General features: G+C 44.2%; 1 protein-coding gene across 3 annotated transcripts in view; it reads right to left on the bottom strand.

The window, feature by feature from the left end:
• LOC143298773 (protocadherin-7-like) overlaps positions 1–23811 on the bottom strand; it is a 275058-nt gene that overhangs the window by 6438 nt on the left and 244809 nt on the right. For all 3 annotated transcript variants that reach the window (XM_076611722.1, XM_076611724.1, XM_076611725.1), the window contains 3 exons: positions 14347–14655; positions 13060–13320; positions 11718–11850 (listed from right to left, as the gene is read on the bottom strand). In XM_076611722.1, coding sequence (XP_076467837.1) covers positions 11718–11850; positions 13060–13320; positions 14347–14655 — 703 coding nt within the window. The remainder of the gene's footprint in view (positions 1–11717; positions 11851–13059; positions 13321–14346; positions 14656–23811) is intronic.

The following is a 23811-nucleotide window of genomic DNA, read 5'->3' as shown; positions in this document are numbered from 1 at the left end:
TTATCAATATTCCAGCAAAGGGGCATGTGCGCCAGAATATTACGTCGGACGTATGATGTTGTGTTACATTTCCTGACTGTAAGATTGTTCCAAATCAGGAAAAAATCACACACAAAAACAACAACACAAAAGCATTGTACCTCATGCATAAACATAGAAAACTCCCTGACAAAACAAATCACCAAGACAGGAAGCCACCTATATAATCTTCCCGAGGAAATGGGGGTAGGGGTGGGGGGCAATGTCGTTGACACTGTAAATACTCTTTTCTTTGGCCAGGAAGAAGAAGAAGAAGAAAAAGAAGAAGAAGAAGAAAAGAAACACGGAATACAAATTGGGGGCGCTGTATAACTGAGGAAGGATACAAAAGGAACACAGACGGCATCTCCCATCGTCAATGCAGCGGGCTTCGTCATTTCTTCGTTTTCCTATCTTGGGGAAACAACCGGAACGCGAAAGTGGCTGCTCTCTCTCTCTCTCTCTCTCTCTCTCTCTCTCAATACCAGTCTGAAATCTCTCTCAATGCCAATCTGAAATCTCTCTCAATGCCAGTCTGAAATGTATCTCTCTCTCTCAATGCCAATCTGAAATCTCTCTCAATGCCAGTCTGAAATCTCTCTCAATGCCAATCTGAAATCTCTCTCTCTCAATGCCAATCTGAAATCTCTCTCAATGCCAGTCTGAAATCTCTCTCTCTCTCTCTCTCTCTCAATGCCAACTGAAATCTCTCTCTCGGTTGTGTTTTTGTTTTCCCTGTCAGTGTTTTTAAAAAAAAAATTATGACATGTGCGGGTATATTGTTGTAGTATTAATTTGACTATGATTGTGTGCAATTTACGGTCTGTATAGTATGTTGCTGTGGTAATTCGTATGACTGTTATAATTCCTATATTCTAATGTATATGTGTCACACACCCCTTCAATATAGGGTTTTGGCCTCTATTTGAATAAAACATTTCGTTTCGTTTCGTCTCTCTCTCTGCCAATCTGAAATCTCTCTCTCTCTCTCTCTCATGCCAGTCTGAAATCTCTCTCTCCCTCTCTCTCTCACAATGCCAATCTGAAATTTTTATCTGTGTCCCTCTCTCAATGCCAATCTGAAATCTCTCTCTCTCTCTATATATATATATACATCTCCCTCAACGCCTCTCTCTCATAACGCCAATCTGAAGTCTCTCTGCCAATGCCAGTCCAGACTGCACCAATCAAGGGGGCGACATAAGCCAAGCCTGGAGGCGGGTGGGGTGGGGGACGCGGTCGGGAGGGCGGATGTGGTGTGTGTGTGTGTGTGTGTGTGTGTGTGTGTGTGTGTGTGTGTGTGTGTGTGTGTGTAGGGGTGTAAAAACAGTCATACACGTCAACACCCACTCGCTTACGTGGGAGCAGGCACAGGGAGAGTTTTTGTATAGGTGGAGGAGAAAGGACTAACGCGTATTTCATCTTCTCCGATCCCACCCCTCACTTCCCCCCTTCCCCACCTACCCTGTCTGTCTGTGAAATGGATGAATATCATGAAAACAACAACAAACACCAACAAAACACGGTGCTATTTGTCTGTCTGGGGACTCTGACGTGAACCGGACAAAAATGATAATCATGGTCCGTCTCCTCGCCTTTCTCACTCTGTCTTTTTAACGTATCGGACCCCAAATCGTTTGCTGTGTCTGTACGTCCGTGCGTCCTATTTTATCCCGTGAATAAGAACGTCCATTAGGTAATTTATGATGTTTCTCTTTATCGGAGGTCTGTCGGACTAAAAGTGCCCTCTCCCGAGGTCTCTCTCTGTGTATGTCACTCTCTCATTAATCAGAGCCAAGAATTACGTCCCACAATAAATCGAACCGGTGATACGCTGCCTGGGCTTTTATCTGCCTGTCTCAATAAATGGATAGATAAATAAATATGATAAAATGCGTAGGCTGCTAAGCTGTTCTGTCGCCCTACCTTCCCCCCCACCTCTTTCTCTCTGGCGTCTCAGCACACGTGACAAAGAGACATTCGGTGCTCGTGTGATTCTTCTCCAGAAACTGAGATTTCAAACAAACAACAACAACAACAACAACAAACAAACAAACAAACAAACAAACAAAAAAAACAAAACAAAAACAAACGTGGTGTCGGTGTCGTATTTCTCGAGCTGTTCAATACTAGCATTGAACAGCTCGAGAAATACGACACCGACACCAAGTTTTTTTGTTTTTGTTTTTTGTTTTTGTTTCTTATTTTGAAATCTCTGTTTCTGGAGAAGATTCACACGAACACCGGGTGTCTCTTGAGAGAGAGATCAACACCGAAATTCCGAGTGAAAAATAATTTTGACAATTATTTTCTCGTCAGTGATGGAGTGAAACTAAAATTATTAGGGTAAACATGCAGTTTGAATTTCTTGCCTGAGATACAAGCACTCATTTCTTTGTTTGTTTTTTTTCTTCTTCAATCCTGAGGAATGGTGCCAACATCGACTCTCGTGAGAGATACCTTCAACGTCAGGGTTACTTCGTGCTGAATAATACCAGAACTTTTAATCTGCTGCAAGAAATGACATCAATTCTGAACTTCTAGAGAGAGAGAGAGAGAGAGAGAGAGAGAGAGAGAGAGAGAGAGAGAGAGAGAGAGAGAGAGAGAGTTCCATCAGGCAGATGACAAACTATGATTGACCCTCTTGAGAAATGATATTGCACTGAATTACCCATGAGAAATGCTATGACCTCATAATTCATCAAATAATATCATCAGAACTCTAATTCCTGTTGGAACATGTAAGGTGTGTGTGTGTGTGTGTGTGTGTGTGTGTGTGTGTGTGTGTGTGTGTGTGTGTGTGTGAGAGAGAGAGAGTCCCCGCGCGCGAAAGTGTGCGAGAGAAGGTTTCTGAATTCCACGCACGCCCCCATGGGGTATGCAATGTGTGTGCGTGCATGTGAATTCTCACACAAAGGTCCACGGCCCTAGTTAAAAAGACAAACAAACAAACAAACAAAAAACACCAAAAAGAAACAACAAAACAAAACAAAAACAAAACAAAAACGAATAACGACAAAAAAGGGGGTCCATCGGGACAGCTGAAACGAAAGACAGTCATCCGGGCAACAGCTCCTTACGTCACCCAACCTCTCCCAAAGGGAAACTCATTCATCTGGATTTCATGAGAAGTGATCGCCCCGTTTGTCGAATTTGAGTGCGCGCGTCTTTTTTTCATGCCACGAACTGCTGGACCCAGCTGTACTGCAAAAACTGTCCACTGGTCCACAGGGATTTATAAAGTAAAATAACAAAAAACACACAACCAAATACATCAGCTAGTAATAGTGATCAGAAACTCTAGGGAGAGCTGGACAGTACAAGGTCTTCAGAGAAGAAGTCCCCCCACGCCCACACCCCTCAGTCAAGTGTTTCGGTCCTCAACTCCCCCCCCCCCCACACACACACACAAACACACACACACACAAACATAAAATTAACCCCTTGGTGAAATGAAATCTCTGTGCCATTAGTTTCAAGTCAGTAATTACTTCAAGTATACCAATGAATGGTGTAACCGACTTAGCTGAATAAAAGTCATGCAGACCCTAGGAGGAAGAAGTCCTATCAAAGAACGGCAACTGTAACCCTGACCTGCAAGCCCAGTTTTAACTCAGTGAGGTGACAGCCGTTCACTGACGAGCACGCTGGTCAGCAGCAGTCAAGGTGTTAATTCTATTCCATGCAGGAAAAAAAGAAAGCCAGTAACCGATCACCAGAGAAGCTGGGCACGAACTGCATGACTGGCCCAGTAGGGCTACACACCTAGCTCGCATAAATCAAAGCGTAAACGGTAAGTCATTTGGGACACCCTTCTACAGTGCAGAATCAAAGACCGTCTCTCTCTCTCTCTCTCTCTCTCTCTCTCTCTCTCTCTCTCACACACACACGGTACAGACTGACAGAGAGACAGGCAGACCGTCACAAAAGCCACAATATTCAGCAGCACTGAGAAAAATAACTGCCTTTGAGTCGAGATTCCACGAACTAACACTCTGGAAATAGCAACATCCACAGACGAGGATCAACCCTACACTTGCCCGAAGGGCGGCACACTGACTTCACGTAGGCGTGCATCCTGGTCCGACAGACAAGACATAAAGATTTTTAACTGACTGACATACACTACCAGCATCCTCATCACCCAACGAACTGGTTTTCGTAAACCAAATGGAGGGTGTAAACTTTGAACACCAAAGAAGCCACATTACCGTCCGAGACTTTTAGGACTTTTTTGGGGAAGGAAGCCAGACGCAAATTTATCAGCAGTGACACCAGCATTAGGAACAGAAGTTGGGAGTGGATTTTAGCGAAAGCATGATGATGATAGTACATGAAAAAACAACAACATCGTCATGCCGTCAGCTAGCTTTTACATTATAGAACATACCGAGCAGGAAGAGAGAGAGAGAGGGGAGGAGGAGGCAGAGAGAGAGAGAGAGAGAGAAGAGAGAGAGAGAGAGAGAGAAGGGGGAGGGTGGGTCATACACGCAGAAACTAACGTAGAAGTTGCAGTCCACGAACGCAGATAAACAGGCCAATATACATTTAAACATCAAAAATAACTCTTCTTATCCAGTCCAACCTTTATGTAGGCATTGCATTCTGTCAAATCAAAGCTCTTAGGACAACAAGTCTTCATTCTATGGGAAATTAAAGGACATATCCCCCGAAGATGAACTGTGACTGCCTATGTGTTGCACGAGCCGAGTTCAACTTTTCTCCTTTTTTTTCTTTTGTCATGTCTTCCCTCTGCGATGGTTCCTCAACTGGATTTTTTTCGTGTGTCCCTGTTCGACGGCTGCAATGCCCACGTTCACTCGAATCCACTTATTCTATGTACGCAGCCGAATTTGTTCTCGGGGGTGTGTATGCCACCTATGTTCGTGTTTCCATATGCGTAGGTCAGACATCTATCCTTAAAAAAAAAAATTAAGCAGATGTGGTGTTGGGTAAAATCATGTATCAGTCCACATGCTTTGATGTCTCCTTGGAAGTGAACTACAGAATCATATAACGCAATGCCATACAACGCAACGCAACACAGCAGGACACAATACGATACAACGCACAACAATGCACTGAAATGCTGTGCAATACAATAGATTGAAAAAAACAAAACAAAAAAACCCCCAAAAACAACAACAAAAAACCGAAAGAAAAAAAAGAAAGAAAGAAAGAAAGAAAGAAAGAGAACTGCTTTGTATATACACACGCTCCTCCTATCCTGGACAGGAGAAAACCAGACAAGAAAAGGCAAGCTTATCTCAGGAAACCCCGTGGGGGGTACAGGAACATGCTTCCTATTTCATGTGACAAATATGAAACATGAAACACTTCTGGCATCGCGCTCACAATCAGTTACAACAGCCATCCATACCAACTGACCGGCTGCAGGAAGAAAAAAATATTTATGCTTTTATGAAAGATTCTATATTGTATCAATATTGTATACACGCCAGAAAAGAACGGGTATTCATCCTAGAACGCAAACTGGATGAATCCACGAGAAGAATTTGTAAATAAGTCGACTGACTCAAAGAGATGCGCTTTGTTTGCCGAGGTAACTCAGAATCTGCACCGAGCGATCCAGGAGGATGCCTAACTGTCACACCAGATGACTCCAGGCTGTGTCACTGTATGATGCAAACAAGGTATCCATCATCGTCATTATGTTTTGATGACAAAACTCCGCACTGACAAAACAACAACAACAACAAAACAACAACAACAACAAAAAACCCAAACAAAACACACCAACCTCCCCCCCCCCCCCAAAAAAAAGCAAAAACAAAACAAAACAAAAACAACAACCCAACAACAACAAGAACAAAAACAACAAAAAAACAAAACAAACAAAAACAACCCCAAAACAAACACACACACACACACACACAAAACAACAAACAAACAAACAACAACAACAAAAACCAACCGAAAACGTAACTGCTTTGGCCGATACGTTTGTGGCGTTTTCTGAAACCTTAGGCCTGAACACCAAACAAAAAAACCCAATAATTCCAGTTTAAGTTATTTCATTCTGTTTCAGTTTAATTCGATTGTATAAAAACACTATAAAATTGGGATACGATTCAAAGATGTTCTGTTTGTGAATTGTGTTTGTTCCTTTGTTCTCTCTCTGTATAATCTATCTATATCTATCTCTCTCTACGTACACACACACACACACACACACACACACACATATATATATATATATATATATATATATATATATATGTGTGTGTGTGTGTGTGTGTGTGTGTAAGCCTATTAAATATTAAATTTCAATGAAATCTCCTAAGGAGAAGCGCTCTTAAAAATTGTACCTTGGAAAGCTGTTATTACAGACAATTTTTTTTTTATTAGCCATGCAACGGAGTTTCAATTGATAGGAGCAAGCTGTGTTTATAAATATTCATACTAATAAGCGATTCCATGTCAGAGATCAGCGCATTTATTAAACATTAACAGTAAAACCCCTAAAATATCAGCCCGATCACGGTATGAATTATTCATAAAAAAAAAGAAAAAAAAAAAAAAAGAAAAAAAAGGGAAGTATTTTTGAAAATTGGGAAACATTTTGAGAATGGCAGAGTGATGTCCCATTAACAAGGGCACCTTCAAAACGAAATTACTTGTCTCTGTGCTCGCGCAAAATCACCTATCTCCCCCCGCCCCTCCCTTTCATCCTTTCTATTTCTTCCTCCTCTCCTTATTATTATTATTATTATTATTATTATTGTGCATAGTGATTTTTTTCTTCTAATAATATGTTTTCTTTTTTTTAAGCAAGGGGGTTATGAAACAGGATTAATTCTAACACTGTATATGCGAAATAGAACAACAATCATTATCTTTTTCTTTCTTTAGTGTAAGGTATTTTCACAACAGGAGATAAGACAAAGAAAAAAACATCCAACAACGGAATAAAAAAAAAAAGATGAAAAAAAAGGAAAAGAAAAAGAAAACAGAAAAAAGAAATACCTCCACGGATTCTGAATCCAGCCGGACTGAAAATTTACTCGCACTCTCTGTACTAGATGACATCTCTTTGTCCATCTTTTTTTTTTTTTTTTTTAAACTTATTTTCTTTTTATCTCTGTGATGATTTTATGGTACAAAGGCTTTACAATGTACTTGAACACATTTCTTTGTTCTTTTTGTTTCTTCTATTTTCCGACAATTTTTTCATATAAAGACTTTATGCATAGTAGATCAAATTTCTTTGTCCTTTTCATTCCTTCAATTTTTTTCTTTTTCGGTTTTTCGTTTTTTTTGTGACAGATAAAAAGAACGACCAGAGCACGCCATTCATCGTGTTTGGCCACAACGGGACTTTGGAGGCTGAGGAACAAACCGAAGCGTGTATGTGTGTGTGTGTGTGTGTGTGCGCGTGCGTGCGTGCGTGTGTGTGTGTGTGTGTGTGCACGCATACCCACTTACATGACTTGCCTACTCATGTGGCAGAATGATAAAATTTGTTAAGATTCACCCTCCAAAAATTTGTTACTCCCAAGAGAACAAGCGAAGTGGGAGGTGGAAACACATTAATCAGCGAAGAAAACAACCCCATACATCAGAGAAATTGAGAGAGAGAGAGAGAGAGAGAGAGAGAGAGACAGAGACAGAGACAGAGACAGAGAGATAGTGTATGTGTGTGTGTGTGTGTGTGTGTGTGTGCGTGTGCGCGCGAGAGAGAGAGTCAATGTGTGCGCCATGTGTGTGTGAGTGTGTGTGAGAGGGAGAGCAGACAGAGACAAAGAGAGACAGAGACAAAGAGAGACAGAAAGACATGCGAAAACAGAAACGGAAACACTGACACAGACTTTCTCTCACTGACACAGAACACCACACACACTACTGCTACTACTATTACTTTTACTACTACTAAACCTACACACACACCGTGCACTTCACAAACACACACACACACACACACACACACACACACTTAAACCGGGTTTTTTATGTTTTAAAGGCAAATAAATAAAACAAAACAAAAAAGAAAAAGACCGCCAGCCGAAAAATCCCCCCAGGAACCAGTCGTGAGAACTCTCGCACTTCATCAGGACGGCGTCCAGGGACTGATAAAACCTCACCGTCACCCTAGATTATACCCCCCCCCCCTCTCCTCTCCCCTGCCACCACCCCGACCCCAAGACTCCATCACCCTCCCCTCCCCCTCCCCTCCCCCCCACTCCTAGCCCACCACCCCTTCCCTATTTCTCCACTCCAACACCCATACCACCAATCTTCTTCACCACAGCCTCCACACACACACACACACACAAAACACTGCGGCCGTCTCCGAGGAAGAAATTCGTGAAGACGAATTCAGTGGGACCGAAGGGAAAGGCAGAGCGAATTTTTCTTCACCTAAGTGGCGGTCACCTCCCTGACAGCACAATGAGGAACCGTGGTATCTCTGTCCGCCTCGGCATTCTCCCTTTCTACCCCCCATCCCCCATTCCTCCACCCCCCCACCCCCCAACCCCTCCTCGCAATCCCCGGGCCATGGCTATCTGTCTGTCTGTCTTTTCTCTTTGTCTTCTATTCTGTCTGTCTCTCTTTGTTTTTGGAGAGGGGAGGTGAGGGGTCGGTGAGTGGATGGGTGGGGTGGCGGGTTAGGGGTGGGGGGTTGGAGGGGACAAGGGAGCTGAGGGAAGGCAGGGAAGGGGAGAGGAGGAAGGGTGGAGTTGAGTGGTGGTGGTGGTGTTGGTGGTGGTGGTGGTAGTGGCGTGAATGATGTGAGCCTGAGGGAGAATTGTTGTCCGAGTGTTGTGTTGTGTTGTGTGTGTTGTGTGTGTGTGTGTGTGTGTGTGTGTGTGTGTGTGTGTGAGCGCGAGAGATCGAATTCCACACTCGACAGTATTTTCTCCCCCTTCGCCGCTACATGACCTTGAGTTCTGGTCTGGACGCTAGTCATTCGGATGAGACGAGGTCCAACAAAGCGCACGGAAAAAACAAAAACAAAGAGCCCACGTCAAAAAAAACAAAAAAAAAAAACAAACAAAACCAACCCAAAGAGCCCACGTCCAAAAACAAACAAACAAAAAAACAAAACAAAAACAAACAACAAAAACAAAGAACCCACGTAAAAAACAAAACAAAAACAAAACAAAAAAACTGAATAAAGTTTTGTTTAAACAAACAAACAAACAACAACAACAACAAAGACAAAAAGGCTGTCAATAGCAAAATTCTGCAGAAAACAGATATACCTGCTGGAAAAAAAAAAGAAAGAAGAAGAAGAAGAAGAAAAAAAAAAGAATGGGTGGCGCTGAACTGTGGCGATGCGCTCTCCTCCCGTGGTAGACTGAGCAACTCGAATTACACAATGAAAATTCTGTTGAAACAAAGAGTAATGCAACACCTTACAATACAAAACAACAACAAAAAAACAACAACACAACACGATACAATATGATATGATACGTGGAAGCCGGTGAATACGCCCCTTACAAGCGCGCAATGAAGAGTCCGAACATGCACGCGAAAGAGCGCATGCAGCGAGCTTTCGAACCGACACACGTCACACGTGCAAACCAGTGAATGCCTGCGCGCACACCCAGCATTTCTGCGCGCACGCGCACGGACTAGGGGGGCGGGGGGAACGAGATTGGAGATGTAGAGAGGTGCAGGGGGGAGGGGAGGGGAGGGAGGAGAGGGGGTGGGGTCAGTGGAAGCAAAGAGAGCACAGGACGTGGGTGACTTGGGAGAAGGAAGGAAAGAAGGAAGGGCGGAAGGAAAGAAGGAAGGAAGGAAGGAAGAAGAGGGAGAGGGGAAAGAAGGAGAGAGATAAGAGCTCGTCCATCAAGAGGGGGAGAAGAAAATCACGCCTCCCAGGACCCCTCTGGAGGACTCGCTTGCGTGACGTGATGCCAAACACTGACTGACGTGTCTTTTACAAACCGCTGATGAAAGCAGCCTCCCCCATGCCCCCTCCTCCCTCCCCTCCAACATCCCTCTTTTTTCAGTCCATACTCCTCCGTTACTCCCAACCCCCTTTCCATCCTTCCTCCCCTCTCTCCCACTATCTCCCCACCCCCACCCCACCCCACTCATCCTCGCGTAAACGAACACAGGGACTCCAAAGTTCCTCTCTCTCTCTCTCTCTCTCTCTCTCTCTCTCTCACACACACACACATCAGCAACGAAATATTCTTTTTTTTTCCGGATTCCTTGAAAGCACTTTGTAGACAGGCGACGGACCGATCATAACTTGAAAACGGTTCGCTGTCCACCAGCCATTTTCGCTCTGCAATCCGTCATCTTGGTGGTGTGAGTGGCTGTGTTGGGGGAGGGATCGTGGTTTCTTGTCTTTGTCTCGCAAGACAAGAGATTCAGTGCGCCAGAAATCGCTGTGAAACGTCTCAATCAGATAAGCGAAATGTTGTTTTTTAAACGTACCGGGCCCTCATCTAAATACAAACACGAACCTTTAAGGATTGTTAACTTATGACTACGACCGCATTTTCCATGACTTCATGCAAACAACAAAATATTGCCGAACATCCCAGGAAGTGCCCATCACATAGAAGCCAGTCATCGCATACCGCATTCAACAGAAAGGCACAAATTTGACAAAAGTTGCGGATGAAAGTGCGTGATAACCGAATTTATTTTCCTTTTTCCCTAAGTTTTTTTTTCATTTCGCGAAATCGCAAAAAAAAAAAGGAAAAGAAAAAAAAAAGGAAAAAGAATAATGCGAGGAACTGTGGAAGGCGAACATCTGTCGTGCTGAAATATTTATGAACTGCGAAGTTATCTAAGTTGAGAACTACAGGACGATAGAAGTTCCGATGCATTTCTCTTTCTCTCTCTCTTTTACTCTCTCTCTCTCTCTCTCTGTCACACACACACACACACACACACACACACACACGCACACACACACAAACACGCACATATACAACCAGACACAGACACTCACACACGCACGCACGCACGCACACACACACACACACACACACACACACACACACACGCGCGCGTTCCATTTACTGCGAGGGCAGCCTCAGTTTTAAACCGGATTTCAGTCAGTTTTATGGCTGTGGTATTTCACGTCAACGGCATCGGTTGAGTCTCACAGGAGAGAGCATCTGCCTAGAAAGCGAAGGTTCTGAGCTGAACGCTTCACTCTCCCTTCCCCACTTTCTTTCTCCCGCTCTGTTTCTACAGTGGACAACCTTTGCAAGTCTGACATTTGAGGACACGACAAATCTTTAACAGCTGATATATAGCGTGCCTAAACATAACAAAACAAAAAAACAAAAACAAAAACAAAAAAAAAAAACAAAAAAAAAACCCCCGGTTCCTTTAATCTATTCAGTTTGACAGTTTGGTCAGCTTCCTACAACGAATGTAAAACAATGTTGAAAATGATATATTTTAATGCATGCAAGTCTGACATTTGAGGACACGACAAATCTTTAACAGCTTATATATAACGTGCCTAAACATAACCAAGAAAAACCACGATTCCTTTAATCTATTCAGTTAGACGGTTTGGTCAGCTTCCTACAACGAATGTAAAACAATGTTGAAAATGCTGTATTTTAATGCGTGTAACAGACAACGAACACCACTTTTTTGTTTTGGTCTTTAAGGCATTGTGGTGATGATGATGATGATGATGATGAAGATGGAGATAACAATGCTGCTGCTGCTGCTGCGGTGGCTGACGTTTTACTGACCTGTATCTCGTGACGCACCTTGCTGGCTGTGCATCTCCACGTCACTTCCGCCTCTCCCACTGTCACTGGTGCTGACGTCACAGGACGCGTCACTGGCGTCGTCCTCGGGGCCTCGCGGGCCCAGCAGACGTTTCTATGGGAGCAAAGCCACAGACTGCTCACCACGGCAGTTAATGTTCATGCAAGTCAGTATTCATTATTCGTAGTCTTGTTATTATTAGGGAGCATGTGCAAACCAACTTTCGTCTGATTTTTGTGGAGGTTCCCCCCGACGCCCCCCCCCCCCCCTTTTTTTTAAGCGAGAACCGCGTGCGCATGTGCGTCCCCATTTCCTTTGTTGTTGTTGCCAGGTTGCCGAAAGGCTAAAATTTCGTCGTGGAAACCGCTGTTTTGACGAAAAGATTTTGAACATTTTCGGTGACCATATTTGCAAATTTACATGATATATCTGGTTTTATAATTACACCCATTATTTACTTTGAGCGTGTTTATTGTCATACATCTGCTAAGGCGTATTCGAACTGATCATTTTATAAACTCTGCCGAAAAGTTGTCCGAACAAAAGCGGTGCAAACTCACAAAAGCCAGTTACGGTGGTGGGCTTCCCATGACGTCATATGACCTACTTCTCGCTCTGTGAGCGACGAATAGTCCACCACTAAAGCGGGCTTGCACGCCCTCCCAATTATCGCATTGCTCATAGCTAGAACAGTCGACCCCATACGGCCATCCATACCAGGGCTGAAACATTGTCAGCATCGATCCCAAAGAACCAAGAAAAAATAGACAGATAAATCAGCAAATGTACAGTCACACTAATATGCATGAACTCAATGACATTCCTCTGACGATGGCCATATCGTGTTTAAAAAAAAAAATTGCGAGAGGATTAAGAACAATATTCTAAAGATAATGAATCACAACACACAAGAATTATAATTATAAAATCGTATACAAAAAAAGAGAAAAAAAGCTAAGAGCAACACATGTCCCAGACACACACACACACACACACACACAAAGAATGCAATATCGCAAGAATGCCCAGTTATCAAGTCCCGAAAAAACCCCACAAAAGATATTCATGTTTTCTTCTTTTACATGCATGCTTGATAGAACACTGTAAAGCGAGGAAGGAGGTGGGGAAGGGTGGGGCAGGCTAGGGTGGATGTGCGGGGTGGGGAGGGGAGTCGTTGGGGAGGGGGGTAACAAAAACAAACAAACAAACAAACAACAAACAACAACAACAACAACAAAAAAGCGACCAAATCCGCCATCGGTCGGGAAAAGTTTGGCAGTGACGGCGGCCATGTCAGGTACTACAGCAGTGCCAGTACCTTACCTGACTGTGCGCCACTTCCGGTATGGCCTCCAGGCTGTCCGTTTCGGCGCCAGTGTCCGGCATCGTCACAGCGGCAGTGGCAGTGGTGGAGGAGGAGGAGCCCGCGGCGGCGATGTTGTTGTCCTCATCCAGCGAGAAGCTCACCTCCTTCCTCCGCCTCTGCTCGGACGAGGTCACGGCCAGGTCAGAGGGCACCGGGCATGCGTGCAGCTCGTGGGACCAAGGAGGCTTGCTAGCCAGGTGGCGCTTGTGGTCGTCATCCTGGGGGATGGGAAAAAAAATGAAAAGAATAGATAAAAAAACAAAACAAAACAAAAACAACCCCCGCCCCCCAAAATAAAAACGAACTCTCTCTTACACACACACAACTGTTAAATATTTCTCAGATGACGTGGGATGAATGGGCTGAATTCCTTCCTTTCATCCTTCTCTCTCTTTCCTCCGCCCCCTCCCTTATTTTCTTTACATCGTCTTCTTTTCCTTCCCATCTTCTCGTCATTTTTACATTAAAACTTTTACTCATCTTTCTTTTTGATGTTTGGATTTCTTGTATAAGTTGTTGTATTTACTCCCTCAGCCCTACCTTTCTGTGCATGTTCCATGTCTATGTTTTTATTATGTTGCTTCAAAACATGTTCTTAATGTTCATCTTGGCTTCGTCCCTGAAAGAATCTAGAGGGCCTTCAAAGCGAGGGGAGGGGTGGGGGACAGATTCTCACATTACCATCCTGCCACCTTGGCCCTAGAGCCTTCAAAGCGAGGGGTGAAAAACGGTCTGGCCTTGCCTTGCACCCTGCCTCCTTGGTCCTGAGCAGGTGTTACAGCCGGTCCTTCGTCTTCGTCATGAAGGTGGTCACTCCACTCACCCTCCACTGCCACCCTTCCACACACATACACACCCAGTCTCCCTACCCCCACCACATAGTCCCTCCCCACCCACAAACCCCCCTTCACTCGCCTTGAACCTCGCCTCCTTGCACCTGTACAGAAGCTTCTGCTGGTCCTTTCTCTCCATCATGAGGATGGCCACCCCATTCCCACCCCACACACCCAGTCTCAACACCCTCCCACAAATACTCCCCCTTCGTTCGCCTAGAACTCCTCTTTGTACCTGCACATAAGTTTCTCCTGGTCTTTCCTCTTCGTCATGATGATGTTCACTCCCTCCCACTGCAACCCCATCCCTCCCCCCACACACACCAACCCGAATCCCCCCCCACCCGCCACCGCCCCTCCCAGCCCCCTACACCACAAATCCGGAATAGATCTAATTCCCCACCCAGTCACCTTGAAGTCTGCCTCTTTGCACCTATACAGGCGCTTCTGCCGGTCTTTTCTCTTCATCATGACGATGGCGACGCCCACAGCCAGGCTGAGGAAGGCGGTGACGGCCACGATCACCACCACCAGCAGCGTGTTGCGGAACGACTCCGCCTCCTTGCTGGACACGGCCACTTTCGATTGGTTGGCCTCGAACACGTGGATGAACAGCAGCGTCTGATTGGCCAGCTGTATGGGCGTGCCCTGGTCGTGCACTGCGACCGTCAGCACGTGCTGTCCCAGCTGGTGTTTGGTCAGGGGGCGGAGCAGGATCACCTGAGAAAAAACAACAACAACAACAAAAAACAATTACAACAGTGACTGATTAAAGGAAAATATTGTTTTAATTGTCTATCATGTCCGACTGTGATCATCAGATCAGAACAGCAGAGGAGGCAACTGCTGTCCCGATTATCCGGGCAAGAATGCGGTTTTAGTGGAGAGTGTCTTGTCCAAGTTAGATTCCACTCTCTCGGCTAAGAGAGTTTTAAAAAGTGGACTTAACAACAACAACGATGATAATGATAATTTATTCCTTTTGTACACACACTCACGTCAATCATTCACCCCACTTCGCAAACGAGTACAATGCAACACAGGTATACAAAAACATACATAAAAAGCAACATATATATCTCCGCACCACCCCTACATTAGGAGTATTTCGAGATGTAAACAGTTTAGGAAGTAACGTCATTCACATGCAGACGGGGCGAGGCAGCTTACATGGCATACAAGCCGGATTTTTTTTCCTCCCTTCCCTCAGCACTCTGTGTTATAAATGTATTCACAAATCTGCCCCTTCCTGTCTCTGTGGCTGCCTTCACTATACACCCATCTCGCTCTCTACGATCGGCTTCGGATTTACGTATACCCAGATTCAAACACTCCAATGTCGGCCGCCGTTCTTTCTCTGTCTCTGCACCTTGTTTTTGGAATGAACTTCCTCTTTCGCTTCGTCAGGTCTCCGCACTCAGCTCTTTCGGGTCTCGCCTTAAAACCCACCCCTTTCTTTGATAGCCTCCCTCCCCTGCCTCTTCTTTGTCTTCAGTTTCTCAAGTTTAGAGTTATGCATGCGTGTGAATGACTAGTGTGAAAGCGCTTTGATTTGTCTTTGCACAAGATTCAGCGCTATATAAATACTAATTGTTGTTGTTGTTGTAGCTTCCTATTGTGCACTTGTCTGAGTGCTACATGCAGGCCTTCACGGTGAGGCTATAAATCGAGAGAGAGGCCCCGTGTGCTGCATGCACTTCGCGAGAGGCTTTAAAACCAAGGGGCTTGTTCCTGGCCATACTTTACAATACTAAAAAAAATAAAATAAAAAAAGAGAAAAAAAGAGAGAGAAAAAAAGAAGAGAGAGAGAGAGAGAGAGAGAGAGAGAGAGAGAGAGAGAGAGAGAGAGAGAGAGGAGATAAGAAAAGATTCATGCAGAAAATTAAGGCTGCGCCAGATCACAGCCCCGTTCGTGCCTCCTCCAAAGGAGAGCATCTCAAGGGAGGAAACTGCCTGGACCGGGGAATGATGCAACATGCGCGTAAGTACCACCAGGTACCCTGATCCTGCATATCAAGTGGCACATGAAATCTCTCGCCAAAACATCTGATTAACCCTTACACTGTTTCATCTTACTGAAAAAAGAAGAAAAAAAAAAGAGTGACACGCATATCAAATGCAAGAACGTCTTGTTGCGTACTTGTTAAGTGGTGTGATTAAGTTTGTCGAACAAAAATGATGTAATTGGTTTAGCCGAAAAAAAAGAAGATGTAACTGATGTAACCGAACAAAAATGATGCAATCTCAAGAAGGAGGAGTCCACAAGAAGAATGGTGACCGACATCCTCACCTGTAACCTCAATCTTAATCTAAATTAGGCAACAGGAACATCACAATACTATCAGCAGCAGTCAAGGGGTTAACCAATAATAAAAGTTTCATTAATCCGGGTGAGAACTTGGTGATGGACGGGACTGACGCAGCGTCAGGAAGCAGCCGTCCTAATTAAAAACAGAATAAATTAAAAAAAAAAATCACATAGGAAGCAGCTAATTACTGCACCACACTCCTTTAAAAACAACAATAATAACAAAACAAAAATCTAATCAATCACCAGCAAAAGTTAATTAAGGAGAGGGTAGGCGATGGAATGAACGCATCTAAAAAACAAAACAAAACAAAACAAAGACAACCCCCCCAAAAAAAACAAACAAAAACAAGCCACAATCAAAAAACAGCTAATCAAAGGGGAGAAAAAAAAATCAAAATCACAAGATGCGCTATGGACTGGAACATCCAACGGGAAGGAAAAAAAGAAATAGCTCCTGCCTTGGTATGTGCTGATGGCACTTACATGTGCTGTGCTGTGCTAGTTCTGTACAGTATTGTATTATTCCATATTGTATTGTACTGTGCCGTGCCGTGCCGTGCCGTGCCGTGCCGTGCCTTGCCTTGCTGTAGTGCGATTTGACGTGCTGTGTTGTGCTGTGCTAGTTCTGTATTGTATTATTCCATATTGTATTGTACTGTGCCGTGCCGTGCCGTGCCGTGCCGTGCCGTGCCGTGCCTTGCCTTGCTGTAGTGCGATTTGACGTGCTGTGTTGTGCTGTGCTAGTTCTGTACAGTATTGTATTATTCCATATTGTATTGTACTGTGCCGTGCCGTGCCATGCCGTGCCGTGCCTTGCCTTGCTGTAGTGCGATTTGACGTGCTGTGTTGTGCTGTGCTAGTTCTGTACAGTATTGTATTATTCCATATTGTATTGTACTGTGCCGTGCCGTGCCTTGCCTTGCCTTGCTGTAGTGCGATTTGACGTGCTGTGTTGTGCTGTGCTGGTTCTGTATTGTATTATTCCATATTGTATTGTACTGTGCCGTGCCGTGCCTTGCCTTGCTGTAGTGCGATTTGACGTGCTGTGTTGTGCTGTGCTAGTTCTGTACAGTATTGTATTATTCCATATTGTATTGTACTGTGCCGTGCCGTGCCGTGCCGTGCCTTGCCTTGCCTTGCTGTAGTGCGATTTGACGTGCTGTGCTGTGCTAGTTCTGTATTGTATTATTCCATATTGTATTGTACTGTGCCGTGCCGTGCCGTGCCTTGCCTTGCTGTAGTGCGATTTGACGTGCTGTGTTGTGCTGTGCTAGTTCTGTGCAGTATTGTATTTTTCCATACTGCATTGTACTGTGCCGTGCCATGCCGTGCCGTGCCTTGCTGTAGTGCGATTTGACGTGCTGTGCTGTGCTTTGCTAGTACTGTGCAGTATTGCATTATTCCAAATATTGTATTGTATTGCATTGTATTGTATTGTACTGTGCTGTGCTGTGCTGTGCTGTAGTGTGATTTGACGTGCTGTGCTGTGCTAGTGCTGCACAGTATTGTATTGTTCCATGTATTGTACTGTGCTGTGCTAGTACTGTATAGTATTGTATTGTTCTGGATATTGTATTGTATTGCACTGTGCTTTGCTGTGCTGTAGTGTGGTTTTACATGCTATGTGGTGCTGTGATGTGCAAGAACTGTACAGTATTGTATTGTACCACATATTGTACTGTACTGTGCTGTGCTGTAGTGTGATTTGTATTTAGTAACTCTTTTTCTGTCACAACAGATTCCTCTGTGTGAAATTCGGGCTGCTCTCTCCCCAGGGAGAGCGCGTCGCTACACTGAGAGCACTACCCTTTTCTTTTTTTTTTTTTTTTGCCTGCGTTTTTATTTGTTTTTCTATTGAAGTTGATTTTTTTAACAGAATTTTGCCAGTGACAACCCCTTTGTTGCCGTGGGCTCTTTTACGTGCGTTAAGTGCATGCTACACACGGGACCTCGGTCTATCGTCTCATCCGAATGACAAGTGTCGAGATCACCACTCGAGGTCTAGTGGAGGAGTGGGTGGGTGGAGGGGAGGGGGGTTGGGGGGGGGGGGGGGGGGGGGGGGAGAAACTACGGGCGACTGTGGGATTCGAACCAGTGTGCTCAGATTCTCTCGCTTCCTTCCTTGGTGGACGCGTTACCTCTAGGCCAACACTCCACATTCACATTTGAAGTGCTGTGCTGTGCTGTGTGATTTCATGTGCTGTGTTGTGCCGTACTGTGCTGCACTGCATTGCACTTGTACTGAGCCATGCTGTATTGTACGGTGTTGCATTGTGCTGTTCTGCAGTGTACTGTGCTGCGCTCTACTTGTACTGTGCCCTACTCTATTGTGCCGTTTTGTACTTTGCTGTTCAGTAGTGAAAAATGTGCTGCAATGAACTTTCCATACTGTGTTCTGTTGCCATGCCCCGCATTGTAGTGTGCTGAACTGAATTGAACTGTTTTGTTCTGTACTGTGTTGTACTGCTCTGTGCTGTACTGCGCCGTAGTGTACTCCGTTGTGCTGCAGTGTGCTGTGCTGTGCTGCGCTGCACTGCACGGGGTTATATTGTACTGTATGGGGCTCTGCTGTATTGTACTGTATGTACTATGTTGTACTGCAGTGTAGTGTACTGTATTGTGCTGTTGTGAAGAAGCTGGGTTGTCACTTGTGCGTAAGGAAAAAAAAAGAAAAAGAAAAAAAAAGAACCCTATCAAACAAAGTCCACTGTGTGGGATGGCTGGCCACATCATGGTTTATTGAGTGTGGTGGGGAGGTGGGAATACAATTTCAATCTTTACGCATATATGTGTGATTTGTGGTGGACACTTTGTGTCAGTGTGCGTTTGGAGGAAGAAAAAACAGAAGAAGAAAAAAACAAAACAAAAAGGGATGGCTTGGTGAGAAAGGTTGCCACAGTCAGTGAACAGCTGACAGGTCTGGGCCTGGGCACCGGCGGGGGGAGATTGGCCAGTGAAAATGAAACAGTGAGGGGCAGTGAGAGTAGACCTGTAGAGAAAAAGAGAAAGAAGTCCAAGACAAAATAGAAGGGCCAACGGAGGAAAAGAATACAGAAGATGAGGAGAAGAGAAGCAGAACAGGCTGAGAAAGAAGAAGAAGAAGAAGAAGAAGAAGAAGAAGAAGAAGAAAGAGAAGAAGAAGAAGAAGAAGAAGAAGAAGAAGAAGAAGAAGAAGAAGGAGGAGGAGGAGGAGGAGGAGGAGGAGGAGGAGGAGGAGGAGAAGAAGAAGAAGAAGAAGAAGAAGAAGAAGAAGAAGAAGAAGAAGAAGAAGAAGAAGGAGACGAGAGAGAGGAAGAAGAAGCAGGAGTAGAATAAGAAGAGGAAGAAGTAAGAAAAGCAGAAGAATACGACCAGGATGGAGAAAATTCAGTTCAGTTACTCAAGGAGGCGTCACTGTGTTCGGACAATTCCATATACGCTACACCACATCTGCTAAGCAGATGCCTGACCAGCAGGGTGAAGAAGAAAAAAAGAAGAGGAAATCAGAATTCATGAAGCTAGTGTACACCGGCCGTTGGTCACAATATATATGGCAGGTAAAAAAGGGCGTAGGGGCGAGGGGCGGGGTGCGGGGGCAGGGATGTCATAAAGGGTCATCTTCATCTTGTTTAACAACGTGGACAATATCATCTCCCTTATCTAAATTGTCGGGAAAAATCATCAAAATAATTGATTTACGAAGACAATCCTTTACCACTTTACAGTAAGTTGACCCGATTTTTTTTTTCATGAAGAAATAAAGTGAAACATAATAACACTATCTTAAAGGTCGGAAGAAGAAAAATGAAGAGAAGGAGAAGAAGAAGAGGGAGGAAGTAAGAGAAAAAGAGACAGGAGAAGAAGAGGAGGATGGAGGAGGATGAGAAAGTAGGACAAGAAAAAGGGGAGTAGAAATTAGGGAGTAGGAGAAGGAGATAACAAAGGAGAAGATGTAGAGGAAGAAGTAGGCGGATGAGAAGAAGAGGGACAAGTAGAAGAGGAAGAAAGAGACGAAGATGAAGAAGAAGAAGAAGAAGAAGAAGAAGAAGAAGAAGAAGAAGAAGAAGAAGAAGGGGAGAGAGGAGAAGACGGACAGGAAAAAGAGGAGAAGAAGATAGTGACGAAGAATGGCCATCTAGATCCAAGATACTGGGAACTCTCGGTGATTGAAGGGGGGAAGGAAGAGAAGAAGGGAAAACGGAAGACAGTTTTGTGTTTATCGGAGACTCAAGATGTGCAAATATATCTGGCGTTTTTTTTTTTGAAACTAACAAGTCAGTCGTGGTCAAGATCGAGCGGTACGCTACAGCTGAAAGGACGCTGAATGCATGAGGATGGGTTAGCGATGCCCAGAAAACAACACAGAACTCTATCCGGCCATCATAAAGGGGGTTGTAACAGTCATGAGCATGAGGGCGGGGGTTGGGGGGGCGGAGATGGGGGGGGGGGGGGGGGGGGGGGGGAGACACCGTACTTGACCCTTCCCCCATCAATTTACTTAATTACAGGAATGAACTGAAGCCCTTATGGCGAAGGCTACATTACGACTGTTGTTCGACCGAGCACACTGTGAGTCGTGTTCGCGAGCGAATCCCGACAAACGTATGTATCGGACAGTGCCATATATAATACCGCGTATTACTTTATTTATCCTTCGATGACCGATTTCTCCGGGTTAAAATTAAAAAAAAAACACCTACTCTTTCCTGGGGTGAAGAGACGTAAATTGTGTCGCCCACTTTTGCCTGTATATATTTTCCCCAAGAAGAACCCACCTCTCCTCTTTCCTTGTCCCTTGTTTCTTGTTTTTCTGTTTTTTTTCTGTTTTTTGAATGCGCTGCGTGCCACGCTGCACACGGAACCTCTGTGTATCGCCTTACCCGTCTCGGACTGTTAGCACTCAGACCGCCACCCGAGGCCTAAATGGAGAAATTGCATGGTGCGGGTTTCTCACTTCCCTTCTCGGCTGGAGGTGGACACGGGGGATTAAGGGCGGGAGGAAACGGAAGGGGGTTGGTGGGTGGAGGGGAGTGGATGGGAGGGGAGGAAAGGGGAGGGAAGCAGAGGGTGAATGTACGGAGGAGGCGCCCCCCCCCCCCCCCCCCCCCCCAGCTCATCGTTGCAGTGTCTTTGCTCTTGGTACGACAACGATTTCCTTCTTGTTTTCTCTTCCTTCTCATTCTCTCTTTTTTCTTGTTATTTTGGAAAAGCAGCCACGCCTGTCCAGTCCATGGCACGACGCTCAATACACATAATCTCACCCGCCGTGTCCCTGTAAACAAACTGTGAGGTAACCCTACTGGGAATATCCATTAGTGGGGGGAAATTGAAAAGAAGAAGAGGAAGAAGAGGAGGAGGAAGAAGAAGAAGAAGAAGAAGAAGATGATGATGAAAAAGAAAGGGGGAGAAACAAAGAGAGGGAGATAGAGGGACAGAGAGAGGGAGGAGAGAGAGAGAGAGAGAAAGAGAGAAGTGAGGGTGAAGACAGAGAGAGAGAGAGAGAGAGAGAGAGAGAGAGAGAGTCACACACACACACACACACACACACACACACACACAGAGAAAGAACAGAAAAAGAAATGAAAACAAAAATGAAAAAAAAGCGACCTGTAATGAAAATTAAAAAAAAAGAAGTGAAAGAAATGAAAGAAGTTTTAGAAGAAGAAGAAGGAGGAGGAGGAGGAGGAGGAGGAGGAGGAGGAGTGAGAAGACGAGGAAAAGCAGGAGAATACGGAGAGGACGGGAGGGTGGGGCAGACAGGGGAACAGAGAGAGAGAGAGAGAGAGAGAGAGAGAGAGAGAGAGAGAGAGAGAGAGAGCTCAGAACTCAAAACGTTTGTATTCAAGAATTAAGATTTTAGGTAAAGCCTATTCTTCCAGTCTGCCTGAAAGAGAGAGAGAGAGAGAGGAGAGAGAGAGAGAGAGAGAGAGAGAGAGAGAGAGAGAGAGAGACAGACAGACAGACAGACAGACAGACAGACGGACAGACAGCACACTGAAATGTTTAATGTCATCAGCTGAAAAGCTCTAGTGACACAGTATATACAAATCATAACTAAATGGTGCAAAATAAATGAAATGGAACAGAAAGGGAATAAACAACAACAAAACAAAACAAAACAACAACAACAACGCCCCCCCCCCCCCCCCCCCCGAACAAAACAACAAAAAACAGACAAAAAACAACAAGAAGAAAAAATAATAAATAAACAAAAGCAAAACAGAATTGAAACAACATAAACTAATAAGAGATTTGCGACACTTTGGCACTTTGTCATTAGCTTAAAAGTACATGTGACAGGGGGTAATTTCCCATTTTTTCAGTCGTTCGTCTCCAAGGTTTGGACAGTACACAGAAAACAAAGTACAGATAAATCATAGTATAAATATTTACGCATGTAACATCGATACACATCATATCAATACAAACGCATACTAAATTACATATAAATCATATAATGAATATTTACGCATGTAACATCAAAACTCATCATATCAACACGAACACATCAAATAATTAAAATGTCGAGATTGACCATCCAAATGTAGCCCTTCCCTTTTAGCTATACTTTTTTTCCTCATAGAACCCATACTAATTTTTAATTGATTAATGAGTATTTTGACCGACGTTTTCCGGATATTTATTGCCTCAGATACATATTTTGCAAGTGAAAGTATCATATCTTCATTTTCTGTCATCAGTATGCCGAACAAATCTTTTCTCTGCGCTGGAGGTGTTTTGAAAATGGTGCAGTTTTTTTTTTTTTTCGTAATTCATCGTATATTTTGCAGTTAAATATGAAATGATCTTCATTATCTGGGCTTTGGCCACACATTGGGCAAGATATTGCTACGTCTGAATCGAACCATCTTCTGTTGGCATTCTTTCAAAGTGCTCTCAATCTGAGCTTCGCAAAGCAGATTTTATGCCATTTGTTTCTTATAATCTTAATATACTTCTCCGTTTGAAATATTGATTTAAATGAATAAAACCATTTATACCTATCATTGCTATTTCTCCGTGCCAGTTTTGTTTGTAACATGCTATAAGTCTATCTTTAAATTCCAATACAAAGTCGCTCTTGTGCTCTACTCCTTGGCACTTCCAAACAAGACCGAATCCATGTTCCGATAGTGTTTTCTTGACGTGGAATACCCAGTTCTCTTTGCCCTTCTCCTCTTGCAGTAACAGCATCTCGTATGCTTGCCTACACAATCGTGATGTTGGCAGACTTGTTAGTTTGAGCCAATAGTTTATGCATTTTACAGACAGAGAGTGAGGAAGGGAAGGGGGAGCTAAAATGCTGAAACATAGGTTGCAGTGCATCAACGCATATAGTTAAGAGGAGGACAAATTCAGGAGAGAACGCAGACCCTGAGAAATGGCAGAAATAAGGGAGAGAAACAAAGAATGAAATTATGAGAAGAAAGGGATAAAACAAAAACAAAACAAAAAAAAAACAAAACAAAAAAACCCACAAAAAAACACAACAAAAACAAACAAGCAAACAAACAACACCCCCCCCCCCCAAAAAAAAAAAAAACACACAAAAAAAAACAACAAACAAGCAAACAAACAAAAAAACA

Source organism: Babylonia areolata, chromosome 24 (assembly GCF_041734735.1).
Source record: "Babylonia areolata isolate BAREFJ2019XMU chromosome 24, ASM4173473v1, whole genome shotgun sequence".
NCBI lineage: Eukaryota > Metazoa > Mollusca > Gastropoda > Neogastropoda > Buccinidae > Babylonia > Babylonia areolata.
This window is presented reverse-complemented; position numbering and strand designations above follow the sequence as displayed.